This window comes from Thunnus albacares, chromosome 7 (genome assembly GCF_914725855.1).
Source record: "Thunnus albacares chromosome 7, fThuAlb1.1, whole genome shotgun sequence".
Taxonomy (NCBI): Eukaryota; Metazoa; Chordata; class Actinopteri; order Scombriformes; family Scombridae; genus Thunnus; species Thunnus albacares.
Genome location: NC_058112.1, coordinates 7,443,647 through 7,465,585, shown reverse-complemented (window position 1 = coordinate 7,465,585; position 21,939 = coordinate 7,443,647). Strand labels below are relative to the sequence as shown.

Here is a 21,939-nt window from a genome sequence, read left to right as displayed (position 1 = left end):
AAATCCAACATGGCCACAGTCAAAATGCAAACTCAAGGCTTCAAAATGGGAGTCCACAAACTAATGGGTGACATTACAGTGGCTAAGTCCATTATTTTTTACAGTCTATGGTTTTGACTGACAGGTGAAAAAAAGCACAAAAGCATCACGGTAATGAGAGCTTACTATCAAACAACACAAAATGGACAAAGGAGGGATTTCAAAGATCACCACTTTTAACAGTGACTTATGACTGAAAATCCTTGCTTGTGTTTGATATAAAAGAACAAACACAGTATCTGGTAGCCGCAAAGACAAACACAGCGTGAACATCAGGTACATCAAATGAAAAGCATCTAATGAGATGCATCCCAGCTGGCGGCGAAGTGAGCCTGAGCGTCGAGTCGTAATGAGCACCAATGACCAAAAGGTTCATGGAGGGGAAGCCAGGGTTCACAACAAGATGCTGCCTTGGAGAGCTGCCAAGATGTCTGGAGGACCGAGAGGGGCGAGATATGAACAGAAGGCAGATCAAAGCCTGCAGCTGGCCATGAAACAGGCAGGTTATAAGGAAAGGCTGTAGCAAAATCTAAAGCTGAACTGTGTTACATTGATGAGAGCGACAACACACAGATGGGACAGAGCTCACTGCAGGAAGAGATAAAAAGTGTGGTTCTTAAAAGCTCCTTTAGTATTGATGGTTTAGAGAATGGCACACAAAATGGCTCTTAACAGTGTCTCAAATGTTTATTTGAGACACTAATAAAACGAACCACACTCTGGTTCGTTTTATTAGCTTGTTTGGGCATTTGACAATTCAAACTCAGGAAACACTGAGTGTTTGGAGACTTCAACTTTGAAAATGTTAGGTCATCACAAATTGGTTGTTTGATGGTGCCCTCCAAAATCCTCCAATGTGCATTTCAAAAATGACTCATGCAAGCATTTATGTATGTAACAATACACACTTAACAGCTGAGAGCACTATTTCTGTGAAACAGCAAGGACCCTGCACAAGTACCTGAATGAACACCAGAAAAAGACAATATCAGCTGTCTGTACACCTGACCTAAACCCAGTCACAGCATCAACTGGGAGGAATTCAAAGGAAAAGATCAAGGAGGACATTCAGGTATGACACCACAGAGACAGAGGTTAACATTTTCCCCCATATATGACCACATGTTATTTTGTTCCATGCTTAGGTAATGTGATGGCAACTGAACCATCATCTGAACCAGTGACTATTTTTTATCAAACTAATAATTCCCAAAGTTAACAATGAACTTTCATTCTCACAGTGGGTTGTTCCTGTATTTTTGAATAAACCAAAACAGTTTTCTGGAAATTACAGTTTCAAATGTGTCCAATATTCTGTTCTAATCATGGAGCACCAATTAATCACAGCAAAATTCTTTAAAACAAGCTGTAGCCTGTTGTTTTGTAACGGCTCATTCAGAATAAAAATCCAGACAGACTACAGCAGACAAACCAGAGAAGCAAATATGCTCTGAGTAAACAGAAACACATTTTAACATCTGAGAATCCAAGCATGAAGGGAGATTTTACAGTAAAGGGGGCAGATATGTCAGTCATGCTGGACTTGAAGACATGTGGTTGTAGCTGGCATTATATTTCCTAGCAGTAAAGGGAATAAATTTGTTCAACATTGTTTGGTTTCCTTCGCTGTCAGTTGGGAGCATGAGCAGCTAGCATTGAGACATGTACCTGCCAGGTGGCTGACAGCCAGCTTGTCAACGGGACCTGGAATGACCTCATATAGGAGGAGGTGGTGAAAACAGGGATGTGAGGTGAGCTTGTATACTGCAGTGACAGTCAGTAGGCGGCAGGGTTAACAGAATGAAGCTGTCAGCATGCAAGCTGTGATGAAGTGTGTCTTTATTTGATCTGGTATATGTAAGGGCATGTACGGACACAAACAAAAAAAGGCTCACACACACATACACACAGTACATACAGGTACCCATCCTCATCATCAGGTCACATAAAGAAGTGGATCCGGCCCAGCAGGACCTGGATCCAATCCAGACTCACATCCTGACAGTCACAGAATGAGGCTGATTAATGAACTTTTTTCTCTCCATGGAGGACAGACAACCTGTGTGTGTCTCTGTGTATTTTCTTCTAATACAGAGTAAGAAGGACTGCAGGTCCAAAGAATCACAAACAGGAAGAAGTACATTGGTAGCTGCTGTAGAAACCCCATCACACTGCATTAGTGCAGTGGTTGATGTGTCATAAACCCATCTGGCTTCCTGGGCAGGCACAGGGGAACCACTATGAAAGTGCCTCCTCTATGCATTAAGACTGCACATAATGTCATGTCACATCTACATGAGATCTGTCTTACTGCTGAAAGTCTCTAATGGACTCCAGGACTTAAAAGTTACGGTTGGCACACGTCAGACTGCAATGGGAAACATGACAGGATCTCCCTCAGTGACGGTTGGGAGGTGGAGCAATTCTTGAGTCTCCATATATGATCACTTTATGAGCAAGGAGGGTTTTCAGTGTGTACAAATGCGAACGACAAATCTTAATAGAGAACTAATTCAGAGCTCACATCAAAGTGCTGCCCTGACTGCAGACTAATGATTCCTGGACCACAGAAATAACTTCCACACAAGGTATACAATGGAGTAAACCAATCAATTACAGTAAGTAACTGTGAATAAACCTGTGGTTAGTGAATATAAATGACTGTTATAACCGATTTTTTATTTAATACATATCTTGATGGAGGAAAATTAAAATATGTCATCAGTTCTTAAATTTGATAATGTTTTCAAAGTCTTCAACATCACATTTGTCAAGAGATCATCTTATTTCTAAACATGTTTGAAGCCGTGTTATTGACGTGGCTTTATGGATGGCAATTTTGGTCTGTCAATCCTTCCACCACTTTGGTCCAGACTGAAGTATCTCAACAACTATTAAATTGAGTGCCATAAAATTTTGTACAGACATTCATATTCTCCAGAGGATGAATTCTACTGACTTTGGTGATCCTCTGACTTTTCCTCTAGCATCACCATGAGGTTGACATTTGTGGTTTTAAGTGAAATGTCTCAACAACTATTGAATGGACTGTCATGAAGTTTGGTTCCTAACAACAGTCATCTAGTGCCATCATCATGTCTTAAATTTTGTCCAAACCCTACATTTTTGACCAAGTACTTGCAAAACCCGTGACTCTCCCATTAGCCTCAGCAGTACCTTGTGTTAAGTGCTAATTATCTAGTTTTAGCATGCCAGCATTCTAAAGGAAGATGGTGAAAATGGTAAACATATATTTGCTAAACATCAGCAGGTTAACATTATATTGTCATTGTGTGCATGTTATCATACTGGCATTAGCATTTAGCTACGGCTGTGCCTAAGTACAGCCTCACAGAGCTGCTAGCATGGCTGTAGACTAGTCTTGTTATATATCTAATAAAGAGTCCAACATTCCTTCTTCTATGGAGTAACAACTATTGTTCACAATGTGTTGTGAGCAGTATTTTTAGGGGGGCGGGACAAGTACCTATACATGAAAGTGTAAAGTGCAAACTGTGTGTTAAATGCCACAAGAGAATGGAGAATCTGAGAAAAGCCAGTTGATGGATATGAATGCATGCAATTGTAAAAGTCCTGTCTGCACCCAGCATGAGTCTTTTGGTATCTCTGTTGCATTGTAATGGGTACACCTAAAATGTTGATTAAATTATAACACAGCTTTTAAAATCAATATAACTCCCTCTGAATAAATAGCTTTTTAAACTTTTCAGCTCATTTCTTACCTAACTTGATGCTAAAGGCCCTGGAAACACAAGGCAACATGTATTTTTTTGTTTCTCCCCACAACTATGGGAGAGGTGAAAGGTTGTGAGTTTGCTGTAATTATCTTGGCATGTGCACTCACCACAATGCTGAATGTGTTATACTTGAATGGATGTGGGTGAAAGTGAGTGTGTTTAAGTGCTGTCTGCAATCTGCAGGTTCTCCATCACAGCAACACTGTGACAAAAGAGCAGCAAACATGCTGAGTGGAATTAATCACATGAGGGCATCAAATGGGTTATGAGATAGAGAAGATAGAGGGCTATGCTATCTGTCTGATGCTATCTGTCTATCCCAGTTCTTACGGTAAAAGAGAATCAGAAGAGGAAAACTAAACTCGGTTGATGTTGAACTGTTTTGCAATATGATGCCTTTGCCATACTATGGTTATCTACAGTAATTAATACAGACAGCTTGAGGGTCATTTCAACTTTCACACTCACCCTTTTTCACAAATGTATAAAAACTTAATTTAGTATAAATAGACTTATGGGGCAGATTCAATTACTGCCTTGCCAAAGTTAACAGATAGTGGCGTTAGAGATGACCAGATTAGCTTTCGGCTGAAACGGCACCAAGCACCAAGCAGCGATCAGAGCACAGCCACATTTCTGCTGCAGGAAAAGCATAAAATTAGGCCCTCAGTGACATTTAGTTCTAATTCAGCTCAGTTTGAAATGAGATGAAATGAGAAAAAAGGAAGATTTGCCTGTTACTTCCGCAATGTGAACAGAAAGAGGAAAAATACAGTGAGGAGATGATTCAAGTTGCGCAATGCTTTTGACTAAAAATTATTGTCCTGCAGTCTTGTCAAGGCCTCCTAAAAGTCACCCTGTCTAAATATAAACTGAGTCATTAGTTATGACATTTTTTTAAACTGGTCTTTACACTGACCTTTTAGCAAAAACAACTCTGAAACTAATTTGTGAAACCAAGAAAAAAATGACAAGGTTGTCTGTGTCAAAACTTTAAAATGAAGTTGTCCAAAGACTAATCTGAATTTTCTATCAAGTTATTTAAATTGATTGAAAACGTTACAGAGCTTCAGGGAACCTTTGCATTTCAGGGAACTTCTGGGAAAAAAGTAATTTCTTTTTTTTTTCTTTTTTCTTTCTCTTTCCTGATTGTGTAGCAGCCATCCTTTAAATATGACTAGAATCTCACATTGACTGAGAGCATTCCAATCTGTGCATCAGTACGATGAAAACACAGGTGGATAAGAAACAAAAGAAAGCAAAGTAAAACGTCTGACCTTGGCAAACAGCACTCCCTTGGCTGCCAGTGCGTCCTCCCCTCTCCCGTTGGGGTAGCACTCGTAGCGCACATCCAGGATTGGATAGCGGCTGGCCAGCATCAGTCCACTGTTCAGGAATTTGAACCTGGAGCAGCAGCCTTTCCAGCCGTACCGCCCAACATCACTCAGCACGTAGGGGAAGTAGCGATGCAACTGATGCCGCAGTCTAGTCGTCGATCCATGGTCAAACACTTCCTGTAGTGCCAGGAAATCCAAGTTGGCAGGGAAAAAGGCAGAGATCTCATGGTCGAATGTCTCGTCTCCGTGGCGGCGTTTCCGTCCTGGGCGCTTAAAGATTGACGTGCGTGGAACGTGAGAGAGGGTGTTGTTGGAGGATATCATTCCACCGCTGTCACCTCCATGGTAACGAGTGAGGGACTCCCTCGAGGCAGTCATGCTGCCCGTGTCTCCCCCTGCCTGCTCCCCGGGCCGATGGTTCCCTTTCTCGGCCTCCTCTTCCTGGGGGTCTGGCTCTGGGGCACTGATGCTGATTTGAACTCCTGAGGTGTGAAGTGGACAGTCTGGGGAGGGTTTTGGCTGGGTCCCTTCCCCATGCATGGGGCAGTCATGATGGCCGGGGCCACTCTGTGGCCCTGTGGAATGCATGGGGCAGTCTGGAGCCTCCCCTGAGGTGTGAACGGGACAGTCTGAGCTGTTGTTAGCCCCTGTGGTGTGGAGGGGGCAGTCTGCTGTAGTGTCTGCTCCATCTGAGTGAAGAGGGCATTCAGAGGACCCCTGGTCTCCTGTAGTAGGGTGAACGGGGCAGTTGGTGGCACCTGAGGGGTGAATTGGGCACTCGGTGAGGGCTTCAGTTTCAGTGTCAGCTGGGCCATTGGTGGTGTGTGTTTGGTCTGGACGATGGTCAAGAGAGGAGGTACGGCGGAAACCTGTGGCCAGGCTGCTGAAAGATGCCGCACTGATGAATGGAAGACAAAGAAGGAGACAATTTGATTTTTGTTTAAGACAAAAATAAATGTGTTTTCTTGTGCTACTAAATCTTGAGGATGCGCTCCCTACCTGATGGAAGTGTTGGTAGGTGAGTCAATGTAGATTTTTATCTGAGGCCGACTGGCACCATTGCGGATCCTCTTTCCCACCTCGCAAGCTCTCCTGTGGGTGTCTGACAGGTTGTTGAACCTGGCCAGGGAGTCAGGCAGCAGGCAAACGTTGGCACTGCTAAAACAGAAGCTCCTGCCCTGGGGCCTCCATTCCCCGATACCCCCCGGCCCTGCCTGGCCCTGCTCAGCCTGGTGCTTGTCTGGTCTGGACAAGGTGAATAAAGAAAATACCATATCATTTTAAGCAGCCCTCCTTTCTTTGATCTATGGTAGCCTCTCTGTGACATAGGTATGATGGTGTTGTACCCAGCCTTAGTAGTTCACATTTAAAGTACAGGCTGAAAAGTGAGTTTTGAAAGCCTGAAATGTCAGCATGCGGTGACCTGACTATTATTGGTCAGTTCTGACAAGTTCTATCAACCACCCACAGATACTGTAAAGGTAGATTATAATTATGTTGTTAAATGGGGCAGAAAAATTTTAATAACTTTCCTGTTTAAAACAAGACTGGCAGTCTCACTTTTGAGATATTGTCAGCACTTGCAATACTTTTTCAAATTTATCTTTTTCTTTTATTGTATATTGCACATATCACCACAATAATTTATCTTTATTTCATTTTTCCCAGCTCTATTCTCTTACTGCTTCTTGATCCTGCTCTCTACTGACTCACTGCACTTTAACCTTACATTATGAAAAAAGGTAGTACCTGAAAAATTCAATGAACCATTACCACATTAATGTTGGGCAGCAGCATAATTATTGGAGACCAACATAGGTAACAAAAGCAATGTCTGTTACATTTTACATTGTGTGCCTCTAGGAAATCTGCAGAATTACTGGAAGACAGTGCTGTTCTTCCACAGCAAACAGAGCTAATACAATATTTCAAAGTTGGTGGTCATGGCGGGTAGCCACTTGGGTGGGTGTTTGGATAACTAAACACCCACTGAGAACACACCGAGCCTGGCAGCTGGAAGCCAGACGAGTAAGCAAACTATTTACAGTAGATAATGACTCCATTTTCTGCCTCTCGAAATCTCCAAACCTGGTGAATAACTGGTACAGCAGATATAAAATGAAGCATGACTCTGCAACTGCATGGTCTATTTTTCACCTCAAATTGATTCAGAAACCCATTTTGATGCATAGTTTAGGAGAAACAATGAAACTGACAACTGTCAAACACCTTGGGAGTCATAGTTAATGTCTCTCCTGATGTTTTTATGTGCAGGCTTATTTTATTTCTTCAAAGAACCAAATATTTTCTAATGTGGTTGCTCATCTTTTATACTGATGATACAATCATGAGGGTTACATATACATTCAAAGCATGAGAACGTGTGACCAGTTTGTTTGAACTTAGAGTACCAAGGCATTCCAAGTGTCAATAATATAAAAAAGTGGCTACCTGGAGTAGGTGTACAGGTAAGGCTGGCGGATGGCCTGCAGAGGAGCCCAGATGATGAAGCCCAGCAGCGCAAAAGGCAGGGAAGCAAGGAGGAAGAGCAGGTAAAGGGGTGCGGCGATCAGGACACACAGGGTGAGGAAGGAGCATGGGTCCTGGGAACGCTGGCGCTTCTCCAGTGAGGTCGCCACGCAGGAGGCCAGGAGTCGGTCCAGGAGCCAGTAGCTGGGGAACACCAGGCTCCATGATAAGCCATCCAGGAAGTGCAGACAGGCACTGGAGTAAGGGGTGATGTGGAGGACCATCTCTTTCCCTCTTTCTCTCTCTTTCTTCCTCTCTGTCACTTTCTCCTCACCTCGCACACTGTCCACACCCACATGCACTCTTTAAACAAGCAAGCACAAATCTGTTCCAGAGATTACATAAACTGAAATGAATAAAAAATAAACCAGACTCAAACGTAGACCCTCCCCCCGCCTTGGAGAAAGGTACACTACATGGTTTGGGTGATTTTTATCTTCACAGGCAAGCTTGTCCCAGTTTCACTACCCTTCCCTCAGCAAATACACCCTCTACAGGAGGGGTCAAATAGTGCAGTCTGGAGGTAAGGGCTTGCCATTATGAGAGCTTTTCCCTGATGACGGATCTATGATTGCAAGGGCTCCAACCTCGGAAGGGGGCGGCCATTAAACATCACCGTTTCCTCAGGACCTGGAGAGTGTGAGCAGGTCGATAGAAGAATAGAAGAAGGAAATAGGTTGGGGGAGAGAGGGGGGAGGAGAAAGTGGCAGGGGATCAGTGATTGACTTGCTCTAATGTTAGCATGCTGTGAGCAAAATGAACATCATACATTTTCCCAATGTTTGTAAATGCATAAGGGTAGAAATATATGTTCCTACAGATATTTAGTCTTGATACAGGAGTTATGTGTAAATGCATGTGAGTGAGTAGATTTATATTAGATTAGATTTTTTTTTCACACTTAAGAAAAATAATTATATTATATTGGATCTGTGTAATAAAACTAGTATTCATATTCTATAGCATACTGGTACACATTGTTTGACAACATGTTCATTAAATGATATCACTATATCTAAAGCTAATGCTACTCCACTACAGTATGCTCCCACTGCCATTTTAATTAGTTACCTTTTAGTTAGTTACCTTTTTTAATAGGAAATGGGTTGTGGAAACAGTTCCTCGAAATACATGTAATAAATGAAGTATGCAAGTAATGGATGCCAATATGAAACTAACCATTACTGTTAAAAAGATATTACTTTCTTCCTGCCCACAGATGACTTAACAAGAAATTACAGTTCTTGAACACTTTTCAACCGACTGTTATAACAGCACAGGTCAGAGCGGGAAGAGAATCAATTCCACCCGCATGAATAAATGATGAATAGATTAATTCATTCATGTCAACAGCTGGGGGTTTAGGAAGAGACAATGAATGTAACCTCAGTGTAACCTCGTATACCCCACAGGGACCACCAGAGCAACAGCACAACAACCCTAAGCTTTTAGGTTACGACAGTGTCACATCTACAGCACAACAAAATGACTCCATAATCCATCAAACCACACCACTGAAACTCACCCACCATATATGGTGCTAACACATGTGACATGCACATTGTATATTGAAACATGCAGTAGGTAAAGGCAGTGCCTCCAGGTGTAAAAACTGTCTCATATGATTGTTTTAAATCAATTATTCCTCCAACTGACTCATAGATGTAATGAAACCTGTAAATAGAACTGTAAGATTACACTTGTATATTTGATTATTAGCCAGCAATCACTATTATTTTACTCCCACTTTTTACTCTATAACCACACCTACACATTATCTCAATAAAAAGAAAACAGGACATAGCTGACACATGGTCTGTCATGCATTCATTTTACATCCAGGGTCTGTTCTTTATCTTTTCAAGATAGAACACTTATCAACAAAACAACACGATATGAGCCTTTTTTTCATAACAGTCTGCTATTTTCTGCCAAAATGAGACGCTTTTGTTAGACAGGCTTATCCTCTTAATAGCACATCTCTATCAGAATTACAATAATCACTGTCTCCTCCTCCTCCCTTGTTATCTTCTGTACTGTCAAAACCTTTGTGTACAGTAATGATTCATGTTATGACAGAACAGCTGCTTGTTTAGTAAGATGACTGACTTTCCGCCTGCTCTTGATCAACATCCTAGTGTGTTGACTGACTGGTTGACCGGGTGAGAGATGAGGAGGTGACTTAGTGACTCACCAGTAGGCCTGACTGGCAGGATTATTGTACTTCCAGCTGACTGACTGATGAAAGACTGTCTTACTGTCTGGACAGCTTACTGACTTGATGTATGATTGTCTGACAGATTTGCAGGTCGACAGACAACACTTTTAACTGGGTAAATGCAGCCCCGTGGCAGTCTTTAATGTTTTGAATGGAACTGAAAATATGACCTGTGGTTACTGAATATTAAAGACAGTGAATATAAATATGATGGTGATTGGTAAATGCACAGTTTAACCCACTTATTGATGAAACTCTGGTATCCATTTTACATTAACAGGCAGGGAGGGGACTGAGCAGGCAGACAGAAAATCAGTGAATTAATGAAAGGATGCAAACAGAAGGCTTAATAAAAAGTGATGTGTGGATTACATAAACGCTAATCCACACAAATTCACTCATAGCTCTGCTGCCTGGCATTTAAGATGTAATTTGCAACCTTTCCTCATTAACATGAGCTATTTATGGATCACGGTTTTGGGTTAAACCAAAAATACATGGGTATTTCAAAAGAAACAGTTTAGAATCATTTTTCATTTGGATTGTCTTTGGTCTTTCAAAAGGTTGGTGTTTTTTCTGCTGCCAGAAGACACTTTTCACTGCAATTAACAGTAAACAAGGTTATCTGATGATGAGAACAGCTTGTAAAATGCATCCAATAATAGAAAATGAACAGAAAATGAAGAGAAAAAACATCATTGAGATATTAATCACACTGCAGATCAGTATTTTAAAGTAGTACAAAAAGAAAATAAAAGGTGCAAATGATTATTTTATCATTTCATTATTCATGTTATGTCTTTGTATATTTACTTATTTTTATTTTAAGTACAGATAAATTCTTGGATTGTTTATGAAAAATGAAAACTGAAGATATACTATATTGTTTGTCCAGAAAGCTTCAGTCAAGGTCCATATTTTTTTTTTTTTTTTTTTTAGAGCTTTCCACTGCATCTCATGGTCAGTGGATGTAAGTGGGCCTTGAGTTGAAGGAACAGTTAAAAATTGTGAGTAATTCTCTCATTTACTTTTTTTCTGACAGTTAGATGAGAATATAGATACCACTCTCATGTATGTTCAGTACATATTAAGCCAACAACAGCAGGTGTTTAGCTTAGCTTAGCATAAATACTTGAAACGGGGGAAACAGTAAGTTTGACTATGTCCAAAGGAAGAAGTCACTGCACTCAACCAAGAAATAGTTCCAGCGCGTAACTCCCCATAAAACCATAACTTTTTGTTTTTACTTTGTTCTTTGTACAGATTAAACTAAGAAAATACAGTGTGTTACTTTACAGGTGCTGGTAGGCACATTTTGTTACTTTTGGACAGTGCCTTTACTTACACATAGTTAAGCTAAGCTAAGCTAATTGACTTCTGGCTCTAGCTTCATTTTTATTGTACAGTCATAAGAGTGGTATTGATCTTCTAATCTAACTCTTGGCAAGAAAACAAATACGTGTATTATCCAAACAGTTTTTTAAGATTTCCTTGTCTCTCCAATGTCAAGAATTAACTTTCAGGCTTTAGGTGTATTCTCTAGATATATTTTAAATATCAACAAAGGAGAAAAGCAAAAAAACAGCGTGATTAACTAAAATATCAGCGCCGTTTAAATAACTAAATGATTGCAGATTGGCTACATTTCCCATCTTTCTTGGATGCCATTTGAAGGTTAACAGCTCGCCAAGATGATTGACAAGTAATGGAGGGTGAAGCTGGTTAACTGAGAGGGGGGAGAATCTTTAAGTGCAGTACAGGCTTGTGCTCATGTTATCTGTCTTTTATGATACTGTGTTAAATCCCATGACCCACAAACCATAAAGGCTTTCACTTTTCCACAAGACTATTTTCCTCAGATCCTGTTAAGAATTTTATTTTTGGAATAGCAGACGCCATCAACAACCAAACCCAGAAAAACACCCATCAATCACAGTTGATATATCAGCAAGCACAAACTGTCACACTTGGCCTTATCAGGGGAAACGCAGCAGTGCATAATTCATACCAAAACACACAGGCTTATAGGGAGAGATGGAAATACACAGTGACGGCACAAAAATCCAAGAGAATGTCAGCCGACATTTTAGTGGCAAACACACATAGTCATGGACAGACACGCCAAGCAGGCAGAAAACTGATTTAACATGCATACATGCACACATACATACTGCACATATACATACATGCGGACTTAAATGGAGAATATTTTATTGTGCTGCAGTGCTGAGGAGCTGGAATCTCTGCTAATTAGAGTGAATGTTGTTTATTTCTGAACTCTTGCTGCCACCGATGTTTCACCAGAGGAACAATGTCGACTAATGGAGACAAACATGTTTCTGTACCTCTATCTCCTGTTCAGGAAGTGTACAATTTCAGCTGTCTCCTCTGTGTGTGCTTCACTTTCTCTTCAACATAATGTTGACAACCCAGTCTCACATCAAAGTGTGTAATAGCTACGTTGGTCCACAGCACAAAACGTATTAGTTTCACAATAACGGCTCTAAAATTGTGAGATGCCTTTTTTTTAGCCTATTCTTTTCTATTGGCCTGCGTCCATGTCACGTGTCAAGTTTATATCTGCTCAAAAAAAAGACATTCCTTTTATTCTCAGTGGAAAATGCAATATTTTAATATAGTTTAGACATTAAAATGTGTTTTCATGACATTTCTAGTGAGAAATGTGCATTTTATTTTCATAATGTTCGTTCAATGATGTATATGATGTTTAGCTTGTCAGTTATTACGAAGATTTTTTCAGGCTTTTTATGGTTGCTATGGATGCTGCTATTGCTGAAACTGCGTAATTGCATGTTGTTTGAATCATTGTCTTTGCGTTGTGTAGTTATCTGAGCTGTTTTGTTATTTGTGTTATTTTATGTAACTATTTGATGATGTTCTTTCAATAAAAAATGTAGATTTTAGAGCACTCCAGGGATGAACTGAATCCAGAATTTGAAGCCTTGCAATCGGCTGACCAGAGGACTCGCTCGGAAGTGTTTTCCTCAGTGTCACCATGTTAAAGTTTTCTTTTAATGATATCTGTAACATTTCTCAACACAAAAACACGAAAGTGTTCTTGATAACTCAATACGATAGGTTAATTTTTAAGGCCATCAGTTTGAACCATTTCTCCTTTGATTCTGAGAAATAAAGTTATATCTGAAATAAACCAACATCTTTACTTTTTCTAAACATAGATCATATAGATGCAGTGTAATTACTAGTTCAGCGGTACTATTCAGTAGATATATCTTTTTAGATTTTGTTTGTATACATGCTATGGTTGATAAATAATAATGTTTTATTGGATTTTAAAAGATTGTTGACTATCAGGTCCCAATCTCTCAGGTCTGCACAGTAATACCTCGGCACTTCTAGTAGCTGGTGACCAGCAGAAACACTATGAAATATGATAATGAATTATTGGGAAATCTGGTAAACAAACCAGTGTTCGAGTGTAGTGAATTGTTAAAATCATACATTCAGTAGACCTGTAACCAAAATTACATTAGAGATGCCAAAGGACAAACTAATTAATTGTGAATATTTTTTCTGATATAGTTTTTCTATTGCCTGCTATTAATGAATCCCAAGAGAGGTCCTGTTTTACATTACAGAGAGATGAAAACTCGCAGCTTGCCCAATATGAATACAATATGATGAGTGGTGCTTTAATCAAAGAGCAGTGTGGGAGTTTAACTCCTAATTAGACAAAAACAATGACACTTCAAAATTACCTTTCCCTCATTTACATACATATTGAACAATATGAATAGAATGAAACACAATGTCATATATGACACCATGTGGTAACAAAACAGATCAAATTCCTCCTTTTTTTATTGAGGAAATGGAGCTTTAACATTACGTTTCCACTCTTTTTACTTTTATTTTATAGAGGTAGTATGCATTAACATCCTACAGGGACCATGAACACACAATATGTATTGTCCTGTAGTATTGCAGTGAAGCATGGACTAAGTGCCTGATAGGACGCACACCTCACTGTACCGAGAAGCTCATTAGGACGCACAGATCGACAACCAGGAAGTCAGTGATAAGTGACTATGCTAGCTTGGGAACTGTAGTTTGTGAAAGTTTTCCCATAGATCTGCTTCAGAGAATACCCCCTCAGCTCCAATCAATACTGTCTGTCTGGATAAACAGGAGAAAAACGGTGTGTGAGCGCTACTGCTTCACAGTGCATGTGTGTGTGTGTGTGTGTGTGTGTGTGTGTGTGTGTGTGTGTGTGTGTGTGACTGCATATGAGTACAGAGAGCCAAAAGGGTCATATTAGCACAATAATAGCATCTGTGTTTACTATCTAAGCGTATTTGTGTGTGTATGATGTCTTTGCATGTGTACATTTTGTATAAGGCACAAATCATTGTGTGTATTCGTGGTGTGTGTTGTGCTTGTCAGTACAATGTAGAGCAGGGGCTAAATGGAGCATAACGGTGATCAATAGCCACCTTTTGTCAGGTAGGAGAGAGAATAGAGCATTGAGACACATACACACACACACACACAGCCCAGAAATCTATGATGAGGGAATGGTGATAAGACAAATAAGACCATTTGTCAGAAACTAAAATAGTGCTGGAGTACACATCAGAGTAATTGCGTCCTCTCTGCATCTAATGCATCTTTTAATTTTCCTCACTGTCAGTCTTTTGTCTTCTTTCCTCATTGTCTTTGCCAAACTTATTCTCTTTCATTCTATCTCTCTCTCTCTCTGTCCTCTCCTCCTTCTTCTACTCTTTTCATTTCACTGCATGACCAGTATGTAATTCAGCAATTGCCACATGTACTGTACACACACAAACACACACATGCAAAGGCCGATGATGTCACTCTGCTCTCAACATGCTCCGGGGAGCTCTGTTGTCATGGTGACCTAGTCACATACACTCTGTAACTGTACTAGTGTGGCTGCCTGTCAGTGTATAGAGAACACACACACGGGCTCAGTCAGGACAGAGCTCTGGCTCTCACATACATGTTGAAATGTCTATATAATATAGTGGGACACACACGCTCACAAAGCGAGCATGTTTGCAGCTACAGTGAAGCATGCTAGGTGTTTAGTTCATGTTTTATGCTCCAATCGGGGAGTGTACTTGAAAATTTGATAGAAATTTTCCAATCAATTAAGATTTGTGGTCCTGTCAATGGCTACACATTTCCATCAAAAACAAAGCAATCTGGGCTGAAATCAGGCCTGTGGGAACAGTGGGGCAGAATAACAACTCCCATGAGCACTCTGGTTTCTCAACTGGACTAGATAAACTGTCAAATTATTTATCATCAGCCAGAGAAGTGCCTGCAGCTAATTACCCTCAATATTTCACAACCGTATTATAGCTCGTCTCAGGAGGTTGTCTATACGTGTGTGTACGTGTATGTGTGCTATATACTCATACAGTATGTGCTCATGTTGGGTAAGACTGGAAACCACTAGCCAACACAACGTATTGCTGTTGGAAGTGTGTGTATGTTTTGTAATGTATTGAGTGGTTGAGTAGTTGTTTCTGACTCTTGGCTTGATCAGTACTTGTGCAAAACACATTAGGAGCAAGACTCAGAGCTTTTTGCCAAAATGTAGTTTGAATGTCATTTTCATCAGTGCAAGACAATGTTGCACAAATGGTACACTTTTTTGGTAATTTACTAGCTCCAAGGTTGCCTGTTAGCAATGAAGTGGGTAAAGTGGTGCAGCTAAGGTTGTTTAAGCATATTAGGTTGTGCAATGCAATTTTGGTATTTGTTTTGGCATGAAATTGTGCTTGTCCTTCCACCTGCTCAGACCACTTCTTATATCAAAAACATAGAACAATGTCCATGTATTTCATTGGCAGATGTGCACACACAAGCTCTGCAAAAATAAAAAACACTTTGTGGTACATCATTTCATCTCTAAAATGATGTTGCATACAACTGCACTTAACCCTCAGAGACATGAGGGGGCGTCTGCGATCTCGGTTGACCTTACTGTCTTTCAGAGGCTGTAGCAGGCTCAGTTCAGGGAAGGGGGCTAAGTAACGCTCCAAAGTTAGGCTTCTATGGGTACCTACAAGTCTCCCCTTCACAGACATGCCCATGCCAATCCTGTATAGTTTTTTGCATGCAGTATACATGTGTTATTTTTGCTAAAAATACTAATACTAAAAATGGTGTATTTGAATATTTCTGCACACTGGGGTCTCTAAACAGTGTTAGAATTGCATAAATTGGGTATGACTGGAAAGCTGAAACTGTTGTTAGTCCTCACAGTAGCTATTTCACTCAAGTGCGACCATTTTTTGAAACTTGACCTCACCATACAAAATTACCTATTGTGATCTCTAGGATAATCACAGCCTCATGAAACTTTACAACCACAAACTAGAGACCTAAGGAATTCAGAGGATGTATGGCTTTCTGAGCAATTTCCAGAACAACCACCACCATCATCATCAGATACAATCGTTGAAAAATGCAATTCTTACAGAAATCTCCAAATGTCAAAAGTTTTTGATACCAAATCACAGCATGACGTTTTCTATAGTGTTCCTCAAGGTCTTGGTCCTCAAAAATTGCTGTAACAACTTGTGAGATACATTTGAGCATGGGAATGGCCATCATATACTTGCATCATCATGTTCTAAGCCCTTATACACTCTAAATTTGAATAGGCGCCTAACCAAAACACAATTTATCATTTTTTTTATTACAGATAGATTTATGACTAGAAAAACTTGACACACAGTCATCTCAAGCTGCATCTCAAATTAATCTTCAGGTTCCCAACTTTCCCAGCGCCAGGATTGCACTTAAGCTTATGGTTACCAATCTTGCAAAACTTATTTGGTCACACCCACAAGCACTAGTGCCAGGAGTTTGTGCCAGTAATTCTATTTATGTCCATTTTCAGGAAACGAGAGGCCAAGGTCTGAATGGTTCATTGTTAGAGATTTAATATTCACACACTCAAATTAATTTACAGTATCTCCTACACTTTAAATATCCATGATTATCTTGAGCTAAGAGATCACACCCTCTTCTTCTGTCTCCGTCTCTCTGTCTCTTTCGTCAGTGTAATCGTGGTTGTATAACATGGTTAGTGGAAGCATATAATACCATCACTATGAGACACAATGTAATCAGTACGGTAATTCGATCAGGACCTGCTGCCACCTGCTCTTGAGCAACATTGCTTTCATGACAACAAATGAACTGGACAAGGCTGACTCACAGCAGGAGGGAACACACCAAGGTTTTAGTGAACTGGCAGGTGGTTTTGAAAATGCTGTGTTCATACAAATATTTATACAAAAATAAGACTAAAAATCCGCACTTCCAACTGTATTAAATCACAGCAGTGACTTTTCTTAGACAAAAATAAAAGCCGACATGATCCTCTCTGTGATGCATAATTTCAAACGAATTAATGGTGATTATTTTGATATATGGGAATAAATGTAAACCAGCAGCTGCTTGAAAGGCAGGACAATGTCTCCAAAAGTCAGAGTTATGCTGTTGTTTAGGACAGATGTGGTAGTAATGTGAAGTATACATGATTCAGAGTAGATGGTCCTTCTGAGAAACATTATAGCTTTGAATCTAACCCTTGACATTTTGTTTCATGTCGCTCTCCCCTTCATCTCTCAGTCTGGCTCTCTGTCTCACTCTGCTACATTTACCGTCTCTCCTTCCTGTACATGATCTAATAAATTGCTCTGCAGAGCAGCACGGCATCACCTCTGGACTTTTACATAACACAAAGACTGCTATTAGAGCCTTTCTACCATTAACCTGCTTTTGATTTAGAGCCCACTGTGTCGTCATCTGAACATGGCAGCCACTATGATTTGTTAGTACAATAGATTATCTGCTGGTTCAGACCTGCCATGTGGTTTATGCAGCAAATTCTGTGATATTTCTAAGATGCCCCTTACTGTTGCATACACAAATTTAATAACCCACTTTACTATCCATACTGTATATGTGTATGTATGTAGTTATGTAAAATGGCCCATTGAAACTGCACCCTGATGTTCCTGCTGTACTTGTCACAGCCTTTGACATTGTGAACCACCCAGTTCTCCCACCCTCCTTAGCTGACTTGTGCATCTCGGAACAGTGTTCCTGTGGTTTGAGTCCTACCTGATGGCAAGGAGAAGTGTAGAGGCATCACTTTCTTTCCACTGGGGTATCACAAGACTTGGTGCTTGGATCCCATCAATATACATCACTTTCCTTGGTCCTTATCCACTCACATGGTTTGTTTTACTATGCTGATGATACACAACTCTATTTTTCCTTCCCGCCCCCATTGACCTGGATCACAGCCTGTCTCACCAATATCTCAAAATGGACGATGGAATGCCAACTTCTACCCTGTTCTTCTAAGAATGAACTCCTGGAGATCTTAGCCAGTCCTTCTGTCCAGCACATGAGTATCCAGTGAAATCCAACGAAATCTGGGCCTTTTGATCAATGACCAACTTTCATTGAACACGTTGCATCTGTCACTTGGTCACTTCATGCTCTATAAAGTCAGAAAGATCTTACTCAAACTGGACTTCCTGGACAGTGTTTTATTTCTCACCTACAGCAACGTGCCCCAAAAACGCAAGGCTGTTTTGAACTCCTTCATGCAGGTTTATGCACCTTTTCATTCACTATGACCTGCAAATGAATTACAGCTAGTCCTACCATCACTGCAAGGTAATGATGGTTTGCTCCCTTGGTTATCTAACTCAATTTGTTAGCTACCTCAATTCAATCAGCAGAATCCTTCACCGTCTTCACAAACTGCCTCAATACCTATCTCTTCTGAGACTGGCTTTTCACCTAACGTACTCTCTCTTCCTCTATTGCCTCATGTCTTACTTCATGCACCTGCAACCTGGTGGCACTTGTGTCACATGAAATGTGTAGCTCATTTGTACATCACCTTTGACAAAAACATTTGGCAAATGGATACATTTAAACATAATGTGCCAGTTGACAATCTTCATCTCAGTGCAAGGTAATAGCTAACAGGTCATCTCAACTTCCTCAAAATGGTTTCAGTGTTGCTCTTTCATCGCCAATCATGTATGAAGGGCACCAGGACCTGACCTGGCTGCAAATCTCCTGCTAGCTCAGCTGAGGTGCTGTAACATCTTTAATTGGCCAGTGGAGCTTTACCTACCTGTTTTTAGGATGGCAAGACTAGTAATATACAGTATATAACTTGTTCTACAGTATGAACACTGCATCCCATATTGTCTAGCTCTACAGGGGAACAAAGATCATTACTTACAGATTCAATATTTCATTTTAACCTATAAAACCCCTTTCTATTCTATTATTTCTCACATCCCTCCCTCCCCATCCCAGATCCCTTTTTTTTCTTTTTCCTCTCTTTTCTCTCATTACAGGAACCACAAGGGAGAAATCACAGAGCCAGAGGTTGCCTGTCATTGTTCACCTGCCTTTGTTTTCTTTCTTATATCCTCAACCATATATTTCAATTGAAAAAAATGTCAAAATCATAAATGGCTTGGTCAAATTTTACAAATGCGGACATGTTTTTGTAAGGATGAGGAGATAAACTCCAAAAAAAAGCAAAGTCAGATAAATAATTATCTCACACTCTTTGTGCTTTGCTATTTCTATTCTCTGTCTGTCTGCCTGTCTGTCTGTCTGTTCACCACTAATTGCTGTCACAATAGGACAGGAAGGCAGTTTAAAAAGTGTTCTTCAAAGTAGAGTAAAGTACACAATGAGACTGCTCAATTACACTAACAAGAGTTCAAATGTCTTCCTTCCTGGCTTTCTACCAATCATTATCTATCTCCTCAGTCAAAGCGACCTGACCACTTGACCGCTATTAAAATACAATACAGTCCATTCAGACCTGCCCACTGCAAAGCACAGTCTTACATGCTACAGTCACATTCAGCGGATTATAACCGTGACTCACAATTACCCAACAGCCCTTTGGGCAGCCATCCATATGGGCTCAGAGGAGGCAGCAGTGGAGATCAATATGTGTGTCTGTGTGTGGCCTCTGCCCTCTGCATTTGCATGAATGTGTGACTGTGTGCAGAGCTGCTGTTGTGTTTGTCCTGTGTAATCTACAGCAGCCAGTTTGTAGTGGATCAATACCTCAGACTAATGGATGTCAGTGTAGCACCAGTCTGCTCAGTATTACATGACAGGACACGAGGAGCTCCTCTGGCTAGTTGTAGCTTAATCTTGCTAATGTTTATAGTAAAACTGAGGCATCCATGAGTAGCTTGTAGTCACATGCTAAATAGAGCATTAGCTGATTTACAACTTACTGGGTATTTAGCTAGCTGACAAGCAAAACAAAACAAATCCAATACAAACACAAAGCGTGCATTTACGTGCACACATATCCCAGCTTTGAGTTATATTGTGGTTTTGATTATATGATGGATATTACATTTACATGGAACATGAGAAACCTGGTCATTCATATTGATGTATACAGTACATGATTTTAACAGTATTCAGGTTTCTGATCATGTGGGCTGTTGTATTATTCTAGTAGGCTGTAGTAAAGCATGTTTCCCATATGCTATGAGAATTAGATCAATCAACAATCAAATATAACAACCAACATATAAGTCAAAAAAGTTTTCTGTCTTCTGGGTTTGCTTCCATGTTGTCTCACAACACAGCACATGTGCATTAATGTTTCTCTCTGTCCATAGACTTTACTTTGCAATGATGTCATGCACATAAAAATGGCTCTGGGAAAAGTTTTGCAGTTCCGGGTGTCCTGTTAACTCTCTTTTATACTGTGATCTATGGGAAACATGCCTTTTTAGTTGCAAAACTGCTGTTGGCCGCAAGTTGGCAGCAAGGCTGAGTGGCAGCTCTTAATATATCCATGGTATTTGTCTAGAATTGTTCTCTGTTGCATTGGTGTTCAGATTTCGCAATAAATTGAGAATATCTGTAAGTGTTGGTATGATAGTGATAGAAGAGATACTGACAAAGAGTGCAGGGAGGAAGAGAGGGGAAGGACAGGCAACAAAAGTCCCCAGCTGTAATTGAACCAAGATCATTGCAATTATGTGTTATACATCTTAAGGATTTGGCTACCAATTACAAACAAAAAAATCCCTACCTGGGGGAGGGAATGAGCCTAAATGGAGTTGAGGTTGGCAGTAACCACCACAGCTGAGTGTGATAGGCTGTGATGCCTGTCAATCAAACAAACACACTGCCATAGCTACCGGTCTTTAAGCATTAATATATTTTGAATGAAACAAGTTTTTAAAAAGAAGCCATAAATTGTATTCATTGAGACCATAACATCCTCTGGAAAAAACTATTTGACTATCTGACTCAGTTACGTCCACACAGACACAGCTTTCTTGGAACCAGCTTCAAGTGATAATTACAACAACTGCAGCTTGAGGCAATTCCAAATCAGCTCCATCATTCAACTGCAACTTGCAAAACTAATCTTTATCAGTGCCAGTGTGCGGATATTTGTGTCTGAAATGCTCTGCAAACCACAAGGCAAAGTGTTTAGGCTTGACTGAATTTCACTTAAAATAATAACACCTGTGATTGGCTGGCCACATCGTTGCAACACAGCTAAGAAGAATAATGAGGCTACTGTTTTCTACATGTTTTTATTTAAGAGAAGACTATAATGGTGATGATTTGACTTGCAGTCTTTAAGTGTATTTTAGCAGCAAATGACTGTACTGACCCACAGCCACAGCACAACAATCTTGCACATCTTGGTTTTCTATACATCTATGGTTTTCAGTTGATTCCCTGTCAGATGGATTCAGAGATCACTAGCGCAAAGCCTTTATACCAGCTCTAATGGTGACGGCATATACATATAGACAATAATTGCGTATTAAAATAAACAATACTGCAGCAGATGAACAAATATGTGGAAGAACAACCACAAACATGAGCTTCCAAACACAGTATAGTCTCTTTTTTTTCCTTTTTCCTCTTACCCTTCGTCCCTCTTCTTCCTTTCACTCTTCTCCTTTTCTCCCTCCGTTTCAATCTCTTGCTTTTCTGTCCT

The 21,939-nt window shown here is 40.3% G+C and overlaps 1 protein-coding gene across 2 annotated transcripts in view; it reads right to left on the bottom strand.

Moving 5' to 3' along the window:
• The window catches only part of smpd3 (sphingomyelin phosphodiesterase 3), a 71,592-nt gene that overhangs the window by 30,304 nt on the left and 19,349 nt on the right, over nucleotides 1-21,939 (bottom strand). For both annotated transcript variants that reach the window (XM_044357602.1, XM_044357601.1), the window contains exons 2-4: nucleotides 7,586-8,293; nucleotides 6,134-6,379; nucleotides 5,075-6,032 (exon numbers count right to left, since the gene is read on the bottom strand). In XM_044357602.1, coding sequence (XP_044213537.1) covers nucleotides 5,075-6,032; nucleotides 6,134-6,379; nucleotides 7,586-7,887 — 1,506 coding nt within the window. In that variant the 5' untranslated portion in view covers nucleotides 7,888-8,293. The remainder of the gene's footprint in view (nucleotides 1-5,074; nucleotides 6,033-6,133; nucleotides 6,380-7,585; nucleotides 8,294-21,939) is intronic.